The sequence below is a fragment of the Seriola dumerili genome, unplaced genomic scaffold (assembly GCF_002260705.1).
Source record: "Seriola dumerili isolate Sdu_G_001 unplaced genomic scaffold, Sdu_1.0 BDQW01000155.1, whole genome shotgun sequence".
Classification (NCBI taxonomy): Eukaryota; Metazoa; Chordata; class Actinopteri; order Carangiformes; family Carangidae; genus Seriola; species Seriola dumerili.
The window spans coordinates 300,594-321,463 of NW_019174410.1; the positions used below are offsets into that span (position 1 = coordinate 300,594).

Genomic DNA, 20,870 nt, shown 5'->3' on the forward strand with positions numbered 1-20,870 from the left:
ATTAAAGAAGTACATGGAGGAAAGTTCTTTAAAAAGACTCTGAAGGAAAGTGTTCATGCAAACACACACTGCTGTCACTGCCACAGCCTCTATACATTCACTGTGAGGCTCCTCCCCCTCCTCCTTCTCTTCCTCCCCCTTCTCCTCCTCCTCTTCCTCCTCCTCTTCCTCCTCCTCCTCCTCTTCCTCCTCCTCTTCCTCCTCCTCCCCCTCCTCCTCTCCTCTCCTCCTCCTCCTCCTCTTCCTCCTCCTCCTCCTCCTCGATGGGAAACATCATGAGGTCAAGGAGGAAAGATGTGAAGGAGGAGTCACAAAGAATCAGACTGCAGTGAAATATAGATTTATATATTTGTAAGTAGTTTTTATTCTGATGGTGTTTTGTGAAATGAAATATAGTTGCTCTTCATGATGAGTCCGAACAGGATGTGAAGGAGATCTATATTTATAGATTTGGAGCTCAGTGGATCAGACAAGGATTTCCATACGTTTTGAAACTGCAGTGGTGTGTGTTGCTTTAAATGTTGCTGCTGCAAGGAATTGTGGGACGGCATTTTGTTCTTTCCTTTGGTCAAGGAAGCTCTGGTGTTTCCTCTGCTAAAGGAGATAGGAAAGGAAGCAGTGAAGCTCCTTTCCTCAGCTCTGATCACGGAAGGGGGTCGAGGTCAGAGGTGAGATGAACTGAGGGGGTGAAGCTGGAGGGAATGGATTGCACCTGCATCAGATAGGAAGATCTCAGTGGAGCATCAACGTGTCATTGCCCCCTGACCCCCCCACCCCGCGGTTTCTGTAATGAGAAGAAGGCGGGGACGCAACAAAGGGGTTTTGTTGAGGTGGGGGATTTGTGACGCACAACAAAGAAGGTGTTAAGATACACACCTGAATAAACAGGAAATCAGAACCAGACATGAGCTTTGTTCCTGAAACACAACTTTAAAAACCCCAATGAACATCCAGTGTTTCACCTGGTTAACGCCCATCTGATGTTTTTATATAACACAGACACATGATGATGAAATAATCATCATCACCATGACTCAGTGTTTCCACCTCGAGCTGCGGTGAACCAATGACGGTCTCATAAACCCACATTCAGGGTTTCACACGTCACAAACCTCAGGAACAAAATTTAGCCCCGCCCCCCCCGTCCCCAAACGTGTCAACATGTGGGGACAGGGGGGCGGGGGCTAAATACACCTGAAACCTTGTCAGTACAGAGAGAGAGAGAGTTAGCATTAGCACAACCGCTAACAGTGTGTCAGCCACTGCCACTTACAAGCTAACAAACAACATAAACAAATTAAAGATGCTAACTACGCTAACGGTTCTGACCCGTCTGCTAGTCTCTGGTTCTGGTCTCAGCAGACTCCTGTTATTTCTCTATGACCTTTGACATTCAGGAGTCATCACGCAACAAAGTGTAAGTTAGTAAGAGTTTTTATTTGATAATAATAATGAGGACTGTGTGGGTGTGGTTGATCAGATTTGATTGACAGTAGCCGCGGCAACACGAGCAAACAACCCTCCAGTTGTCAACAGTGAACTAAACCCTGATTGGTGCAGAAGTACGCAATATCACCTTTTTCCAGCTAAGCCCCGCCCACTTTAGAACCAGTAACAAGAGCGGAGAAAAAAACTAAACTACAGAATCTGCTCTAACTCTGACCCATCGCTCACTGTTGACTAGATATCTATTCAACACTCATTATGTGCATGTTGTGTGTGTTTTTGTCTCTTTTAGTCACTTTCTCACTCAACTTGTCGTCAGACTGTTAATTATCAACCGTTACGTCCAGACTCAGTGCGGCGTNTACAAGCTAACAAACAACATAAACAAATTAAAGATGCTAACTACGCTAACGGTTCTGACCCGTCTGCTGACCCGTCTGAGTTCTGGTCTCAGCAGACTCCTGTTATTTCTCTATGACCTTTGACATTCAGGAGTCATCACGCAACAAAGTGTAAGTTAGTAAGAGTTTTTATTTGATAATAATAATGAGGACTGTGTGGGTGTGGTTGATCAGATTTGATTGACAGTAGCCGCGGCAACACGAGCAAACAACCCTCCAGCTGTCAACAGTGAACTAAACCCTGATTGGTGCAGAAGTACGCAATATCACCTTTTTCCAGCTAAGCCCCGCCCACTTTAGAACCAGTAACAAGAGCGGAGAAAAAAACTAAACTACAGAATCTGCTCTAACTCTGACCCATCGCTCACTGTTGACTAGATATCTATTCAACACTCATTATGTGCATGTTGTGTGTGTTTGTGTCTCTTTTAGTCACTTTCTCACTCAACTTGTCGTCAGACTGTTAATTATCAACCGTTACGTCCAGACTCAGTGCGGCGTGTGTGTTCCTGACTGGCAGAGCGCTCTGAGTAGCTGCTGCAGCGCTGCCTCTTGCAAGGAACTGATTAAGGCTCAAAGCTAAGTGCTAATCTCAGTCCTGTCCCGCTGGCTGCAGCCTGGACGGCCTCTGCAGGCCCTGTGATGATGTCTTTACCCCCCAGGTAGGAGATGTGAAGAGCGTGGAGGAGAGAGAGACACAGCCTCCTGCCGCCTCTCCCCCTCCCTCCCCCCTCCCGGCGTTATGGGGGAATATCTTGGTTCAGTGGGCAGCAGCTGCTGAAGGGCACGTTGCCCACAGTCCCTCAGAGACACTGTGACACTGTGTGAGTGTGAGATTGTGAGAGAGGGACCGGCAGTGCATATCAACAGTGCTGGAGGAGAGAGGAGCGAGTACACAGTCAGGATCGGCTGCTTTCTTTTTGATACACCCACCTGTTCCTGCAAACACTTCGCCAGAGAGACGCATCTATTCAAACAGCCTCTGATGGCTGATGCTTCCAGACATGACGGCTCCAGAGACGACCACACTCCTGAGGTTTGAGCTCAGCACTCTGTCCGAACTTTACCAAGAACCATTCGACAACAACAACAACAACAACAACAACAACAACAGTCTGAACGTCTGTGCAACAGAAACAGCAGAAAGTCGCAGTTTTGTTGACGGGAAATTTCTCATAGATCTGAAGAGAATAAAACATGAGCTCCGGTTTGAAGTTTGCACATAAGAGCTCAGTACAACAGGTGTGATGGATGGATGGATGGATGGATAGAATGGAAATGAGGAAGTAGATACACCTAAATAGATAAGTATATATGTATATGGACCATGGGAGTCACTTCCTGTAGTGGGGTTGTACGAGTCTGTTGAGGATGAGTGATGAGTTCCAGTTTATTATTTTAGATAATAATATTATATTGTTCTTATCTGGACGGGTGAGGACGGCTGCTGCTTGTGTGTTTCTATGGAAGTATAAGACGACTGATGTTCAGTCACTCCATCACTTTGATTTGGGTTGATTTCATTTTGCGTTACGTGTGCACGTGACGTGAGAGGAACTAAATCCAAATGTCCAAAGCTCAGTTTGGCAGAATCCAAACGCAGAGATCCCAGTTGGAAGGTTTTCTTGTTTTTGGCTTTGAGCAGCACGTTTCTTGCCAACTTAAAATGAAGGTGCAAAGTCCATTTCACATTCATTCCCATCATTAATATTGCAGGGTTACCCTTCAGGGTACACTGAAATTATTTTCCTGTGAAGTTTTTACTCTAATTAGACTTTGGCAGTTATGAAGCTTTTTTAATCATAAAATAGATTTTTTTTTCTTAAATTGAGGAACCTACTGCCACAAACAGCCAGTAACAAGCCTGCTGCAGTTTACCTGCTGGATTCTGACCGGATTGTTCCAGAAAGACGCCACATGCACGATTCCCAGGTGAACTGAGCGGGATGTTTTCAGTGTGACAGTTATCCTGATGTCCCTGTGGAATATTCTGTGTGTGTGTGTGTGTGTGTGTGTGCGTGTGTGTGTGTGTGTGTGTGTGAGTGAATTGTTTCTTTCCTCCAAGACGAGACCGAACAATTGAATTTCATCTCGTTGTCTGCACTCTTTGAATCGGAGCCCCTCTTTGTCACCTCGCCACCCTCCCCGAGATAATTCAATAACCTCTGCAAATGAGCTGTGTGTGTGTGTGTGTGTGTGTGTGCGTGCGTGCGTGCATGCGCGCGCGTGCGTGTGTGTGCTGCCTTCACTGTCATTTTCAGGTCAATCAGAGGTGATAATAATAATCATTACTCTAATTATTAAATTTGGAAGACATGACTCACCCAATGATTATCTATTTCTGCCGGGCTCTCAGTGTGTGTGTGTGTGTGTGTGTGTGTGTGTGTGTGTGTGCCCCCATGCTAAATTGGTGTCACCACACTCTGCCATGTCTTCCTCCTGGAACAGCTTCAAAGCGAGCAGATGTGTGTGTTTAGCCTCTGATGTATAGCACTCAGACCCCTAGCATGCATTCAAAGGCTACTGGGTCACTGTGTTGACTGCGTGTCTCAGCTCCCAGCATGCAGCTGGCACAGACAGTAACAACAAAGCAGACGTTTAGTGTGACTTAACTGAGTGCCATTGGATATTAAGATGTGAGTTGTGTTCATGTGTGTGTGTGTGTGTGTTGTGAGCGAGGGTGCAGATGAAGTGATCAAGTCGACAGCTTGCCGAGCTGTGACTGTCACTGATCCCCCCTCTGTCCTCAGGAAAAACAGTGCCATCTGCCACGGGCAATGCCAGCTTGGCACTCCTCACCCGGGCTCAACAAGAGAGGGCAGAGGAGCGGGAAACGGTTTAATACAAGATACAAGGTCTCAGTGTGAGAGGTTGTTTCTCTGTTCACTTCAGGGACTTTTGCTTCTTCAGCCTCCCTCAGGTTCCAGGAGTCCGGTGACGTCTTCAGTCTCATTTTGTGTCTCTGTGTATGAATGAGTGTGTTCAAGCCCCTGGCCTTTTAATGCCAGCGTGTTGTTCAACATCTGACATTTAATTCACAAAGCACTAAATATTAAGCATGTAATCCCCACTTATTTATTTTTCTACCAGTTTTAAAATATTCTCTTTTTTTCTGAGATTTTGGAAAAAATTCTGAGATTTTATCAATAAAATCAACATAATGAGAAAAAAGTAGAATAAAGTTAGTTTCCTGACTGACTCACCGTGTGTCCCGACTCCTTCAGGTCCTCCAGCATCACCATGCGGTCCACGAGATCTCCTACATCGCCAAGGACATCACGGACCACCGCGCCTTCGGCTACGTCTGCGGGAAGGAGGGGAACCACCGCTTTGTGGCTATCAAGACGGCACAGTCGGTCAGTGTCTGTGTGTCTAGAGAGTGTGTGTGTGTGTGTGTGTGTGTGTGTGTGTGTGTGTGTGTGTGTGTGTGTGTGTGCTGAGCATGTGTTTTTTTTGCCACGTAACCTTTGTGTGTAGGTTAATGTCCCATCAGGGTCTTTCCTCAACAGCATGAACCTCTTGACATTTAGATAAGGATTCTTCAACAGCAGCTTTGTGCTGTTCATCAAACAAGCTGTTTACACTGTCGAGCTCCAGCTGTGGGTTCTGTGTGTGTGTGTGTGTGTGTGTGTGTGTGTGTGTGTGTGTGTGTAAGGACTCGTGCTCAATCCTGCAGCAACATACTCTATATGATATTGAGCGTGCCTTTAGCGCCTGTTATGATGTCGTTGCTGTTGTTGTGTCCGTGCTGCTGGCTTGTTGAGTCTGGATCCAGCTGGCTCACTCTGTAGCTGTATTGATTTCCCATAGTGAGTCGATGAGGGTTTGAGTGTGTGTCACCAGCTCTAATGGCGTATCCATCCTCCCAAGGCCATGAACCTTAGACACACACACACACACACACACATCAGGCTTTAACTCAGCACACACCGCCACAAAAAGTAGTTGCTCACCAGATGCTGCTGTGCCTCACAGCGTAGCACACGGCTCGGTTCTCATGCGTCCACTAAGATGTCGTTTACCTGACGTCTGCCTGAGGAAAGGTCACAATTATATTTCACTCCCGTTCTCGGCGTTTGAAGCGGCCGTCAGCGGCTACGCAGACGATTAGATGTGGAGCAGACAATGAGAGGGGCGGAGGCGCGGAGCTTATGGCGGAGGCTGAGGCTGTAATTGGAAAGTAACCACTTTGATGTGAATTAACAAAGCGTCTCTGTCATCATGAAGACTGAGACTTAAGGTTGTTCCGAAAAGGCCAATTTAGGGGAACATTCGAAAGTAATTGGCTTACTTCTAAACTCAGTCTGAGCACAAGAAAGACGTGTTTTCTTTGCAGCTGCAGATGGAAGTTCACTAATTGTGTAGGAACGGACTCTGCAGTCAGTCTTTGTTGTAATTTTTTATTTTTTTATTTTTTTAGAAAAGTTGTAATTAATATGAATGGGTCAATTGGTTACAGAGCTAACCTCGTGTCCAATGTGTAGGAAGGTTTCAGAGAGTTTAAAGACGACGCCGTGTCGTTATATTTCATCTGTTCTTGTTAAATCATCACTGAAATATTTTCTTAGGATACAGTTTAGTTTAGTTCAGACTTTCCAAAACATCAGTCAATCATCAATCAAAGGCGTCCAGCTCTGGGTCGAGGAGGAAAAAGCTCGTTTGGCACTAGAGTTCATCAACTCTTAATAAAACAGTAAATACAGGAAGAAGAAGTCACGTGAAGTGTCCAGCCTCCTCGCTGTGATGTGAACCTCTCGGCCGGGTCTGGACCGTGTCTGGACCGTGTGATCACTGCTGTAAAGGCGTATGCCCTCTGTGGTTGTACAGCGGGTTTGAGCAGATTCTCTGGAGGTTGTCAAAAGTCGTTTGAGGAAATGCAGGAAATCGCTGAGTGAAAACGATGAAGACGAGGCAGGATGAGGGAAATTCAATATACCAGGAAGTACGCTGAGGAACCTCCTGCAGAGATCCCACCAACAACCAGAGCAGAGATCCTGTGCAGATTTAAATAGAGCAGTGTGTCTGCAGTGAAAGTCTTTACCACTACTTTTTGTTAAAATCATTCGTCATTGTTGCCGTAGGCTACGAATTAGTCATCTAATTCGAGAGTGATGAAGCGAGGTTATCTCATCTCCGTGGCCACGCCTCCTACATCATCCTCAAAGTTTTCTGCATTTTACATTTCTAAGATTCAGGGCTTGTCTTCTCTCACCGTGAGCGTCTGATGGGGAAGAAGCAGAGAGGAACGTTAGAGAGAGACGGCGGGAAAAGACGGAGATCAGAGTTTGTATTGTCAGATGTGAAGAGGATCTGAGTCTGACAGAGTGACGGTGTGTTTCTCTGTCGGCTCAGCAGGAGCCACCGTTTACTCCAGCCTGTCTGTTCCCAGCTTCATGCAGCTGAGGACATCTTGCAGAAAAGACTAAAATAGATCCACTGTATGCAACGCAGCGCTGAGTCTGTGAACTCTGGCTGCACTTGGCGTAGCGCCGGTCAATAATTGATTAGGTCTGAAACACCATTGTACTATGAGACTCTTTGCTGTTGTGCTGTGACAGTAGTTAGAAGATGTGAGACATCTAACTGGTTTGCTGTCGGCGCTTTTGACAAGAGGGTGTAACGAGGGAGGACGAGAGGCCGGCGTCTGCAGCGATTGTGCAGATGTGTGTGTGTGTGTGTGCGTGTGTGTGTGTGTGTGTGTGTGTGTGTTGGAGAGGGAATGAGGACAGTGGCTGTAATCACCTGGACGGATGCTGTATGAGTGTCTGTCAGGACGCTGGATGACGTGTCCTTGTCGTCCTAGGCGGAGCCTGTGATTCTGGACCTGCGGGACCTGTTCCAGCTCATCTATGAGATCAAGCAGAGGGAGGAGATGGAGAAGAAGGCCCAGAAAGACAAGCAGTGTGAGCAGGCTGTCTACCAGGTACACCTAGCAGCTCCCTGTCACTGTCTCACTGTTCACACCCTTTAATCATCTGCCGTAAGAGTGATGAGCTCGAGACTCTCGACAGACGGGTCGAGTAAGACTTGAGAAAACATCAAAGTGAGTGAGTGGCGTTTGGAGCAGCCACTTTCAGGCTTCATCAGTGGCGTCATCTGCCCATTGTGCTTGACTCACTTTACTCTGCAGCTCCTGTTTAATTTCTCTCTCTCTGATGATTGCCACATGATTATCTGAATGCGAGGAAGCCGCTGTGTCTTGCTGCTTTCCGCCTACTCTTTCTACTCCTCCAGCTTAACTCCCCGCCTCTTCCCTCTCTCCTGTCGTCTCCCCCTCTGTTCCTCTCTCCTCCCCCCGTTTGATCTCTCCCACTCTTTTTCCTGCCGCCGCTCGTCTGCAGACAATACTGGAGGAGGATCTGGAGGACCCGGTCTACCAGGTAACTTCCTGACCAATCACATTGCTGCTTTCACCTGCTTCGTTTCTAGCCAGTCAGCTTGCTCCTGTGTGTGTGTGTGTGTGTGTGTGTGTGCACTGTTGGGGAGACGGCCCCTGTTTGTGTTACAGCGCGGTAACAGCAGTTTGGAGGGTGAGACCTCCGCAGGTGTGTGTGTGTGTGTGTGTGTGGGGCGTCATCTACAGTGGTAGACCATCAGGTGTGTGTGTCTGTGGGTGTGTATCCGTGCGTCTGTGTGCATGTCTGCCAGTTCGGTGCATGATCAGCTGAAAAATGTTTGTTTTCTCAGCTGCTGTGGGAATTTCTTTTCTGCTTAACTTCTCCTCCACGTGTCGGGGGGGTCTGTTCTTCAGCTGCTTGTTTAATGAGAGTCTATTGACGATGCTGTTTGACTAATCACCTCTGCAATTTCAATTTCACCACTTTTCTCCCTATTTCTCTACCTGCCACTTTCTCTCCCGCCTCTTGTTTTTCTCTCACCCCTCTGCTGCTGACGTTGTAGTACATTGTGTTTGAGGCGGGACACGAGCCCATCCGCGACCAATCAGAAGAGAGCATTTATCAGGTACTCACAAGCTCGTCTTGTCTGCTTGTGTCTTGAGTTTTGTCGTCACCATCTTGTCGTCAGCGTTTTTGACCTCTCACTTTTGGCCGATAGCTAGCAGCTGCATCCTTCCTGAGCGGGAAAGACATATTGTGGAAATGTTAAAATAAATTTAACGCAGTCTGTTTTCACACATTTTAAAAATGTAGAAACAAGAATAAAAAAGAATCAGAGGCGAACAACCAGCCGACGCTCCGCAGGGCCCTGACAGAGCTAGCTACCCCCGGGAGACGAGCCTTTCTCAGGGCGTTCTCCTCAGAGGCGTGGGTAGACCTCCGGGGGAGGGGGAGGGGGAGGGCGCTGTGTACGCGGGGGGATGTGGAGGTTATTCCTGGCCTGTGTACGAGGCGGACCCCTCCTCCTTTTCTCGCCTCCCCTCCCTCCCCTTTTCCCGAGGAGATGAAAGAAAGTGGGGGAAAGAAGAAAGATTAATCACCAGCCTCTCGTTTGATCTTTAAATAAAATGGATTGAAAATAGAAAAGAGCGTTGGCGCGTGCACAAACACTCGCTAGTAGAGACACGCACACACACAGAGCTACACATACAAACAACAACCCCGCCCCCCCACCACCACCTACACACACACACACACACACACACACACACACACACAAACATCAGGCGTAAGAAACGTGAGCCTCAGCCAGCCTCCAGCCACAGAGGAACTAATGTATGAATAAAGATGGCAGCTTCTGGAAATAAACATGTGAGAGAAGTAAACAAGGCGTCGAGAGGAGGAGACAGAACGGGACAGACGTCCACATTCTTCATCAGTGCTGTTTCTCATTCACCACACGGTCTGATCACGGCACGTCACAACAAGAAACTTTATCTCCAACCTCGTGTCGCTTCAGGAGAAACAGAAACCAGGACTCATATATATCAGCATCTAGATATCAGCGCTCATTGTTTCTTCTCATTGCACACACTGTCAGATCCCTCTGCCTGTGTGACACGGAGATATTACATGTCTCCATGTGTGTGACAATCTGAGTTATTACATGTCTGTGGCCGTGATAAGCAGCAGCCTCATCCATTCTTTATTAGGGAGAAAGAAAGCGAGAGAGGGACCAGGGCAGTCCACTGATTACTGCTCCACACACACACTCACACTCACACACACACACACACACACACACACAGTCAGGTGATGTTTACAGACTGTTTCATGACTTGATGGATCCAGAGGTAACAGGCTCTCCCGGCTGTTCTCTGCCTCTATTGGCCGGTTGTGTAGGTTCCCACCAGTCAGCAGAAGGAAGGGGTCTATGACGTCCCAAAGCGACACCCAGTGAGTGACCGTGTGTTTGCCCGTGTCCGACCAACCCCGCCCCTCCCCCTTTCCCCCCTCAGCCTGCCTCCCCCTCTCAGACAAACCTCTCAGCTGTCACACCCGAGCCTTTTCCTCCGGGCCTTGTGACGCTCTAATTCTGCATTGATTCTACTTCCTGTTTACGTCCAGTGTGTCCCACGCTGTGACCTGTCCCTGAGAGGTTTGCTGGGACCCAGTGCTCTTGTGCAGTGTGCTGTGCTACTCTTCTGCTTGTGCTGTAGCTGTGGTGGCTGGTGCCCCTCTCCTCGTGCTCCGTGGTGCCTGCTCCTCTTCGTTAAGTGGGATACTGTGTGTGTGTGTGTGTGTGTGTGTGTGTGTGTGTGTGTGTGTGTGTGTGTGTAGCATGCCAGGCTGTGGTTTGCCAGTGTTGTGTTGACTCCAGTAAAAACCTGCATGACCTTATCACAGATTGCGTTCACTGTCACATGGATATAAAATATATGACTGACTGTAAATGTGCATGGCCTCATGTTTTTAAATCTACACCTCAGGATGTTGGACACTCTGTTCATGCATATGAGTGAGTGTTTGCAGGGGAATCTATATCACTATATGTGTGTGTGTGTGTGTGTGTGTGTGTGTCAGTGGTTATAATGAAAGATGACCTTGACCGCTGTCAGGCTGCACTATAACTCAGCTGCTCTTTATCTGCCTATAAAGATGTGTGTTATACTGCTGCCTGATTCAATCTGCTAAAATCCTCACACTCACAATGAGCAGGTCTGTGTCAACACTTCCCTCAGTCCAGCCAGAGCCCACCACCTCAGTGGGTCTTTTATCATTAAAGCGCTCACACCGGACTCCCCCACGCCACTGCTGGCAGCCACAATCCCACTCTATTTTGGTGGGCTGGGAATCAGTCTCGCGGTTTTCTGGCTGCACATTATCCAGCAGCTTTGGTAAGAAGCTTACAGGCACCACAGTATTTCTGTTCCTTCCTCACCCAGCCCACAACACATGCTGCTATTTGGATTGCTTTTGTGTTGGCCGGTGTCTGAACGTGAACAAATCCAATATTTCTCTCTTGTTGTGCAACCAATTGGACCAGTCGCCCATTCAGGTTTAAATACAGCAAATTCAAGTCTCTGCGGCTCCCCAGTCAATCAGAGGGAGTAAATATAACCCTGGATCACAGGAATATAAATGGATCATAGAAATTCTTTTTAGAAATTCTTTTTGTGGCAGGCGGCTTGTGTTGCAATTTGGAGATAATTTAATTTAGCTTTAAGATGAATCCTGATGCACGGAGGGAAGGAAGCTGCCGTGGCGCTGCTGCTCTCTACGGGTTGAATCTTTCAGTGTCACAGCAGGTCTTTTCCTTCAAATGTCAAAATGCCGCCTTCGCATCAAATTGTAAATTTGAGCAGCCTCCTGATGTTCACATGAGCCTCCAGGAGAAACTGGGGATTTCTGATAACTGCAACACTCTGACATTCAGTGGAGAGACCTGCAGCGCAGAGTTACTGCAGCGCTGCTGTTGGCGGCGGTGCAACGTAAAGAACATCCAACTTTAACACGCAGCGGCTCATTAACTGTGATTGAGATATATTCCTACACAGTGAGTTAAAGTTAGAGTTGAACTTATTGATGATCTGCTTCACAAACGTTTAATATTTAACAGTACTGTTTAGGAGGAGTGAGTGCAGCTCTTGTGCTGGAGCTAAATAATGCATCAACACTTAAAGTGGAAACAGCGAGTTTATTGCTAAAGATCCTCTATAACTAAAGATGACGCATTACGAGCAGCGCCAGCTGTAAGGAATGGTAAACACTTCCTGTCTCCTACGTGGGCGTGGTCAGAACATAACAACAATTCACTACAACACTAGATACAGTTTGAATCAACACCTGATTTTGCCGCTTGTTTTTATCTGCTAGTGTAAGATCTGATATCAGTCCGATTATACTCAACACAAAGAAACCAGTTTTATTTCAGTTTTATCTTTGAATTCATGGTTGCACGTATAAGTCCGACAGCAGCTCCACTGCAGCAGTGAAACCAGAACCAGAACCAGAACCGACCGTGGATGTATCAGAAGACCTGATTCTGTGATTCTATAGAACCTGAGTTCTGATAATACATCTGTGGAACCCACAGAGAGAAGAGATCTGTGTCTGAGTGTGTTGCTGAGACAGAGACGGCTCTGAGCGAAGTTCATTTTCTCCTGATCCGTCTGAAAAATGTCATTTTAATCATTTTAATGTGAGAGTGTTCTGGAGATCTGTGGCCTGTGAGGAAATGGATCCGGTATTTATTTCTGTGTCTGTGGGGCCGAAAGAATCATAATGTGTGATCACGTTCACTTCTCCCTGCTGCCGGTCTGCTAAAGGGGCGGGGAGCTGGAGAAACCCACGTGACACAGACACAGCAAATGATTGCTAAAGTATTACAGGTGCTATTATTAGCTTAGCACCTGCTAACAACAGAGGTGTTTCTTTCTGGCTGCTCCCGGTTTCCTTGTAGCTGCTCGTTGCCTCGTTTCTGGCTGCTAGCTTTAGCGTTAGCATGATGGCTACTGAGTCTGAAGCAAGAAACAGCTGTAAGAATCCCTGACGTCAGAGCTGATAAAGGCAGAGTTGCATTAATAAGTAGTAGCAGGCTTTTTGTTACTGTTCAACCCTCTGGAGTCCTGGAGCTCTCTCCATCCGGTCACTGCTCATCTGAGCGTCACTTGTTTTACTTCTCTTTCTTTGTCACTCTCCCTCTTTGCTTCTCTCCCTCCTCTGACAACTGAGCTCCTTTTCTCAGAGTCACTGGTTGTTCCTCCACCTGGGCAAAGATAGCTAGTTAAAGCCAGGCTCATAGAGAACCAGTCTGAACGCAGGTGGTGCCATTATCCTGCAGTCATTACATTGTGCAATCAACATTTACTTCATTATTATAAATTAAAGCATAAACTGAGTTCATTGTCAGTTTAACATTTAGATATTTTCTGCCGACACGGTGTGAACGCTGCAGTAGCACCTGCTGTGAATACTGATCACACACTGACCACAGGCAGCGTCACTCCTCTCACTGCTGTTGTTGAGGGTGGAGAGCTTCATTGTCTTCACACACACACACACACACACACACACACACACACACCTCAAATGAAATGATACCACTGGCAGAGATGTGACCTCCTGTCCACAGCAATCTCTTCTGTTGTTTACTCTGTCACCTTCTTAAACGATGACAAATCAATAAAACACACACACACACACACACACACACACACACACACACACACACACACACTGTTTGAATCCACTGAGCTCTTGACCCTTTAAGAAGTGAGAGTGTGTTGAATCAACAGACGTCTGCAGGTCAACATATGACCCACCAATCAGCCACACACACAAACATATGATATGATATGATCAGTGATCCATCACTGTAAATGAAATATGTGACTACATTGTGTGTGTGTGTGTGTGTGTGTGTGTGTGTGTGTGTGTGTGTGTGTGTGTGTGTGTGTGTGTGTGTGTGTGTGTGGCAGGGGATCAGCAAGGTGCCGTTAATTAAAGGGGCTGCGTTAATTGTATGCAGAACACATGTGCACAGGTAATTACTGTTTCCCTGGAGATGGTTAATTGATAGGTGGCGGCTGCACTGATAAAGATAAAGGGCCGGGCGAAGAGATGGCGAGAGCGTTTAATGGGCACAGAGGGATAATTGGCAGGGCGAGCGAGAGCGTGATGGACAGAGAGTGAGAGAGCAGCTCTCAGCAACTGTGAGGAATATTTACATGTTTAAAAAACTGGATCGAAATGAACCAAAAAAACATCCTGTGGAAGAACAGACAGAGCTGTTATTGTTCACTATTAATTAATGACAGACACACTTCACCCAATTAGTGCTGGTGCCAAACCACCACCACCATCATCATCATCATCATCATCATCGTTCTGCTGTAGCTGAAGATGTTTTCTCACAGTCTGATGTGTCAGGGAAGAAAATACACTAAACACATTATTGTAGTTTGTGTTTTATGTGTTTTGTTTGTTTGTAATAGAACAGCAGCACAAAGAACTAAGACATCAGACGTGTTAGTGGATAACTTCACCGTCAGCTTGATACGCTGCAGATGTTACTGGGTGGAGATGGAGCCGGTGAGGACGGAGGCTGTCCTTTCCTATAGTCTAACACACTCCCTCCCTTTCCTCTCACATACAGCAAACAGCAGTTAGTTAATCCAGCTCCTGTGTGTGTGTGTGTGTGTGTGTGTGTGTGTCTGCCTCTCCATTTGTCTCACACTGAGGTTCGGGACACGGGGGAGCAGGCTTTACAGAAACACAAAGGAGGTTTAAACCTCAGCTCAGTGCTGTAGTTTACACTAAAGGTGGGGATGATCTTTAAACCTCTTTAAATCTTCACTTGGTCTTTAAGGCTGGGAAGAAGAACCTTGCTCTGTGAGTGTGTGTGTGTGTGTGTGTGTGTGTGTGTGTCGTGACTAGAACACCTGCAGACCATCACCTCCGCCTCTTGAATTAGCCTCATCTCACCTCACTCCCCTCTGTCTCTCTGAGTGTCTGAAAACAACTAATATGTTTGTGTGAGCACATTTTCATCCCACCCGCCATCTAACACTGGGGTTGCGATTGCAGAACGGACATCAAAACACCCCCCACCACCATCATCAGCATCAGCATCATCATTATCATGATCAGCCTCTTCAACACCAGCAGCAGCAGCAGCAGCAGGAGCAGCAGGCTGCAGCAGATCTGATAGACTTAGACCTGGGAATGGTGACTCAGGTAAGGAGCTATACAAACATACGGCCGAGCACAGTTCTCTTGTTGTTTCCAGGGTTTGTGAACAGGGAACACGCTGTCCTGAAGGTTACCCATCAGCCCTCAGTCCTCAGATGATCTCCCGCCTCCCATCCTAATCTCTCCTGCACCACTTCTGTTCTCCTGAAGTCGTTTAGTCACCCCGACTCTTGACCCCTGTCTTTTATGAATAAAACATGCAGTCTTGCTGTTGCCATAGTAACCAGGAGTAGAGTCGAGCACCGCGCGCATGTGTGCACACCCGCATGCGTACGTGTTCGAAAGAGGGAGGGCGAGCGGTCGAGAGCGGAGGTCGGGATGGAGGTAAAGGTCAGAGAACAGAGGGCGCCGGTCGTCTTGTGTGCAGACGCCCCCCCCCCCCAGTTACACACATTAATAAAGCATTCACGACACATAAAGGATATGGAGTCAGGTGAACAGAGTGGACAGAAAGTCTATAATTGTCCATCTTCCTGAGCTGTTTGATCCCTCGCTCAGTGCCGGTGGTTTCTGTTTGAAGAACAGATTGTCTGACTCAGAGAACTCAGTGCCACAGCCTTCAGTAACCACAAAGGGAAACTGGTGTATTTTAGGTCAAGAACAGTGTTTGTTAAAGTGTGTTTTGAGAATTTAATCCCATGTATATCCTGTTATCAGTCCCTGTGGATGAACCGTTTTGTGTATCTCGGGTATCAAGCTTATCGTCTTGTTGAGTTGATGTTTATCTGCTACGCTAGACTCTGCAGCAACAATAGTCCATATTCCCGCCTCCCATCCTCCTCCCTTTGTTAAAGAACCCTAGCATAGCCGTCCAGATCCATAACTGTAAAACGCCATGCTCACAGATCCATTTTCTGATACACGTAAAAAGAACTTTATGGACTATGTGTGACCTACACGAGCGAACGAGGAGGAAGATATTCTAAGAACATTCATTATCTCTGAAGAAATTATCCGCATCCGTGATTTATGCAAATCTCTGACCATGTATTCAAGGCTTAAATTCCTTTATCGACTAAAAATAGTTTCCTTCACTTGCCACCGGCCTAAAGACATTATTAATGTGCAAAAAAAGGGGAAGATACTAAAGAGAAGGATCATGGGAAACTGTGAAAGGACACAGAATGATACAGAACAAATTCAGATCAGGCTGCCGTCTTTGATAGTTGTTCCCTCTGAGGCACTTCACACATCTACAAGAGGGAAACATTAATGACTTGTCCAGAAGAAGGCAGGGGTACAGTAATGATGTGTTCAGAGCAGCTACTGGAAAGCACCTTTTATCTGGAGCAGATGACAAAGATTGTGTTAAGTCTTGGTAGGTATGTCATCATAGTCGATCATTTCATCTCATTATGCCATCTCTCCTCACCCCTGTGTCACCCCCTCTGCGTTGCTGCCACAGCGCCGAGGTAAGTACCACAGACCCACCGAGCCGGCGTCGTGCTGCATGCGGTGTGTGATGCATGTTGCACTGGAATGGAAACGGCGTCAGATAACGTACATACTGTCACGGCGTGGCCACTGCTCCTGACTGCTGCTGTGTGCTCTCTCTGCTTCTCAGAATATCAACCAGTTAGAGATTTTTGGAGACATGTCCACACCCCCTGACATCACCTCCCCATCGGTGAGTAGCCGTCACACACACACACACACTGTTTACATCTTACCAGCGTTTCCACTGAGCTGTCTCCTCTTTGTTCTCCCTCACACCGCGACCTCCAATCACAACCGGCGCAGACTCCCGCCTCTCCAGCCAACACCCTCGACCCCTCGCAGGGCCTGCAGCCTCCCACAGAACTGTTTGCTCCCTTCAATCCTGCGTCTGTGCCCTCAGGTAGGACCTTGTTCATTTTCTGCTAAAATACACCTCTGCTACAGGGGAAGAGAAACAAGCACAGCGGGGGAGAGAGAGGGGGGGGGCAGGAGAGAGAGAGAAGAAGATTCAGAGGATGAGAAGGGAGGAGGAGGGGGAGAGATAAATATAGAGGGATGCAATAGAATTGAAATGTAGATGAGGGGAGGGGAACGAGGAGAAAAGGTGGTGATGGTTGTGTGTTGAATATGAAATGCGTCATTAGCTTCGCTGCTGATTTACCTGTGGCTGCTGAGGCGAGCGCGGCGGTCAGAGCAAAGTAATAAAACACGCTGAGATGATTGTGGAGAAGACTCCTCGGTATGCACACGGCCTGCGGGATTCACACACTTCATAATGTTTCTGCTTCTCCTTCTTTACTCCCCCTCCTCACCTCTGTGTGCCCCCCCCCCCCTCCTCCTCTCCCTGCAAATGTCAGTGTGGCAGGGCAGCCGAGGTTAAATGTCAACCTTCTCCGCTGTAGGTAACAACTGGAGAGCAGGAGCAGGAGAGGAGCCAGTGTGTAATAGAATAAGCTCCTGCTGATGAGTTTGAGCGATTTTAATGAGTGTGCGTTAAGCTCTGCCTTTTCATAATGACTCTGCCTCACTCTGGAGGTAATTATGAGAGTTCACCATGACCATTAAGAGACACCACATTAGCTGCAGGCAGAAGTGGGGCAGCGCTCTCTGGTGATGCACGGGTGATTATCTTTGTGTGTGTTTGTGTGCAGAAGAAAAGCAGTGGTGAGCAGATGCACTGTGGGTATTTTAATCACTTCACCTTCCGGTTTCTGCTCTTACTTTGTTTCCACAGCGGCACAGAAACATCATGGCTGCCCCCGTTGTTTTGATATTTGAGGCAGCGTGTCCGTTAAGAGTTGTGGTGAGACTGCTGTAAGGCGGGAGTTGTCCCACCTGTGACACGTGTGTGAGGAAAATAAAGAATCGTTGCTGCTGTTTGTTGCCCTGATAATTATTTCATTTGTCCAGTTAGTTGAACCCAGAGACGCTCAGTGACATCACTGTCCAGTAACTGCAGGGACCAGATGTGTCGCCACTTCCTGTGGAGTTTGATTTGTTTTTTTCCTGCAACCAACTGACCAATCAGAACATTAGTTTGTAGGTGGGGGGTTTGCTGTTTAATTCTAATCTCTAACCCTTCTCCACCAGGTTATGTGACAATGGGGGCGGTCCCCCCCGGCCACTGGTCCCAGCAGGCGTTTGCTGCCCAGACGCCGCTGGCCTTCGGGGTCCAGTCTCCATTAGGCCCGGTGGCCCAGGTGCTGCCTGGCGGCCAGCCTCTCATCTGGGGCCAGGCCAACATCTTCCCTGCCACCCAGCAGCAGTGGGCGGCCATGGCGGCCGGAGCCTTCCCCCCCACAGCCTACCTCCCTGCCCAGCCGGTGGGCACCCTGCCTGCTGCCATGTTCCAGACTCTCACTCCCGTCACGACTGTGACTCCGGCCGGCGAGAGCCATTCAGGTGCTGGAGCCGGCGCTTCAGCTCCCTCCCCCTCGGCGTCGTCGAGTCCGCAGCACGGGGAGAGGGGGAAGAAGATTGGCAAGGAGCTGTTCAAGGTGGGGGGAGCTGATGAGAACAGAATTATGTTTTCTACTGAGTAATTTAACATCGAGCAGAGAAACTAGGAGCTGTGGTGTTTGTTGTTTCAGGGGAGAAACGACAGGAAATGAGACGAGAGAACAATAAACAACAGAGATCCTGAACTAGTCATGAACATGTTCATCACCTTAACCTGCCATTCTCTTCTCTTCTAATCTCAGAGAGACATTTGGTCTCGACCAGTCTAGACTCTGGCAACAGTCTGACCCGTTACACTTGAGACAGAAACTCTGATGGGAGAGAAGAAATACATCCTAGATTCTAGCTATGTTGATCAACTGATCTCCTTTAAAGCTCCTCCAGTGTAAAGGTCTCTGTCCATGTGTAGTGTGAGTATAGATCAGCTCTAGCTTCTATATTAATACTGTGAAAGTATCAAAGCCTCAGTCCACAGAGAAATGCACACAGCCTGTATTCAGAAACTGAGCCTTAAAACCAGCCGTCAGGACTTCTGGAACTTTGTGATGTCACAACAAAGCAGTCACCAAGCCCCGCCCACCTGGACCCACCATCCAAACCTTGCAGGATTTGGTTTCTCTGAGTGTTTTTACCTGAAATCTGCTTTATTTTTATTGGCTCACTCAGAAAACAGTCAGCCAATCAGGAGAGAGGCTCAGAGCCTCCTCTCTTCTGATTGGCTCACAGACCTGTTGTTACTAGAGCTCCAGAGAGAAGCCTGAGAGAGGAGATGTAAAACTACACTGAGATGGTTTTTATATATTCTGATGGATCAACACTTCAAATAAAGAGAAGAAGAAGAAGAAACATGGAGCTTTAAAGCTGCACCTGTCCCATAGAGAACAGGTTACATCCTGAATGTGTCGACCTGACTAATTCTGCCTCTCCCCTCAGGATTTTCAGCTGGCGAAGCCTCCGGCCATGCCGTCAAAGAAGGCTGACCAGCCCAGCTTAGCAGGAACCTCAGAGGCATTCAGCACTTACTTCAGCCGTGTGGGCACCGCCCAGGACACGGACGACTGTGACGACTTTGACATTTCTCAAATGAACCTGACACCGGTCACCTCCACGACACCGTCCACCAACTCACGTGAGCGCTCCGTCCGTGTGTGTCTGTCCTCGGTCAGTGTTTTAAACCGATCACCGCCCGTCTGACTCAGCTTGTCCTCCCGTACAGCACCCACCCCGGCTCCCAGGCAGAGCTCCCCCTCCAAGTCCTCAGCCTCCCACGTCAGTGACCCCCCCACCGACGCCACAGACCCGCCCACGGACGACTCGTTCGGGGAAGCGGAGGGCAGCCCCAGTCGCAGCGGAGAGGAGGACGCTGTAAGTGTGTGTGAGGATGTTAGTGAGGTGTGTGTCCCTTTAACACGTCAGTAACGCTGAGATCTCCTGATGAATAGCCTCTGGAGAGTGATGGCGGGCCAGGTAATCACTCCGGCTGATTAGGGGCCGACGCTGCTGTGTCCCCCAGAGTGTGTGTGTGTGTTTGTGTTGGTATCAATGTGCACGTGTGTGTGTGTGTGTGTGTACGTGTGTGTGTGTGTGTGTGTGTGTGTGTGTGTGTGTGTGCGTGCGGGGAACACACAGCGTAAAATTAGCTGCAGGAATTGTCAGAGACATCATTAAGCTGTTATTAATACCAGCCAGGTAGCGTCCATACATCACCACTTCTACACGGACAGACTCATCTGGGGTGAGATAGAAGAGGAACGGTGCCCCAATTCTTCTTCCAGGGGCAATTAATATTTATTTTCCCAGCAGCACCTCCGTCTGAGAGAGAAAGGAAGAGAAATTAAAGAGAATTTCCCTTTGACCAAAGTCCTTGTAGAATCTTTTCCAGTATTTTCCCTCTATTTTTCTCTCTCTCTCTCTCTTTTTTGTGTTTCTTCCACTTTCTTCTCTTCTGCTCTCCAGGCGTGACACATTAGTTTTATGCCTCCAATCCGCCTGTTACTGAAAAAAAAAATGGAGAACTTATCACACTGCTAAAAATGTCACCGGGCCCCAATAACACACAGAGGCGTCACACCACCCAGAGAAATGTGCGCTGGTGGCGGCGCTGAGTGACTGACTGGGTGAGTTGAAAAGGTTACGGAGAAAGAAAGAAAGAAAGAAAGAAAGAAAGAGAGAGAGAAGAATGGAGCGAAGGCAGAAAAACAGCTTCCCGCTCTCTGCAGGACGAGGTGTTAAAAGCGGAAGTGTTTGAGGAAAAAAAGCAGCGGATCAATAGAACGAACTCCACAGAGGCTTTCATAATGGACCACTGTAAATGAGTGCTCGCATGTGTGTGTGTGTGTGTGTGTGTGTTGAAGTGTGTTTGCGTGTATGTGCTAATGTGTTTCTGAGAAGAGGCCGGCTGTGTGGGAGGTGCTCTCTCACTCCAGATGTCCTTATTTCTCCTTCAGAGTATTGACGTCTTTTCTCTCTGCTTCCTGTCGACGTCCACTCTTTGAGTCTTTACCGATCCTGCGCTCCTCCTTTCAGATTTATTCTT

The 20,870-nt window shown here is 47.8% G+C and overlaps 1 protein-coding gene across 1 annotated transcript in view; it reads left to right on the forward strand.

The window, feature by feature from the left end:
- dab1 (DAB1, reelin adaptor protein) overlaps positions 1-20,870 on the forward strand; it is a 50,111-nt gene that overhangs the window by 24,553 nt on the left and 4,688 nt on the right. The window contains exons 5-15 of the mRNA XM_022751399.1: positions 5,072-5,203; positions 7,651-7,770; positions 8,189-8,227; positions 8,748-8,810; positions 10,088-10,141; positions 14,774-14,923; positions 16,503-16,565; positions 16,679-16,775; positions 17,966-18,372; positions 19,268-19,463; positions 19,551-19,699. Of these exons, the coding sequence (XP_022607120.1) occupies positions 5,072-5,203; positions 7,651-7,770; positions 8,189-8,227; positions 8,748-8,810; positions 10,088-10,141; positions 14,774-14,923; positions 16,503-16,565; positions 16,679-16,775; positions 17,966-18,372; positions 19,268-19,463; positions 19,551-19,699 (1,470 nt within the window). The remainder of the gene's footprint in view (positions 1-5,071; positions 5,204-7,650; positions 7,771-8,188; positions 8,228-8,747; positions 8,811-10,087; positions 10,142-14,773; positions 14,924-16,502; positions 16,566-16,678; positions 16,776-17,965; positions 18,373-19,267; positions 19,464-19,550; positions 19,700-20,870) is intronic.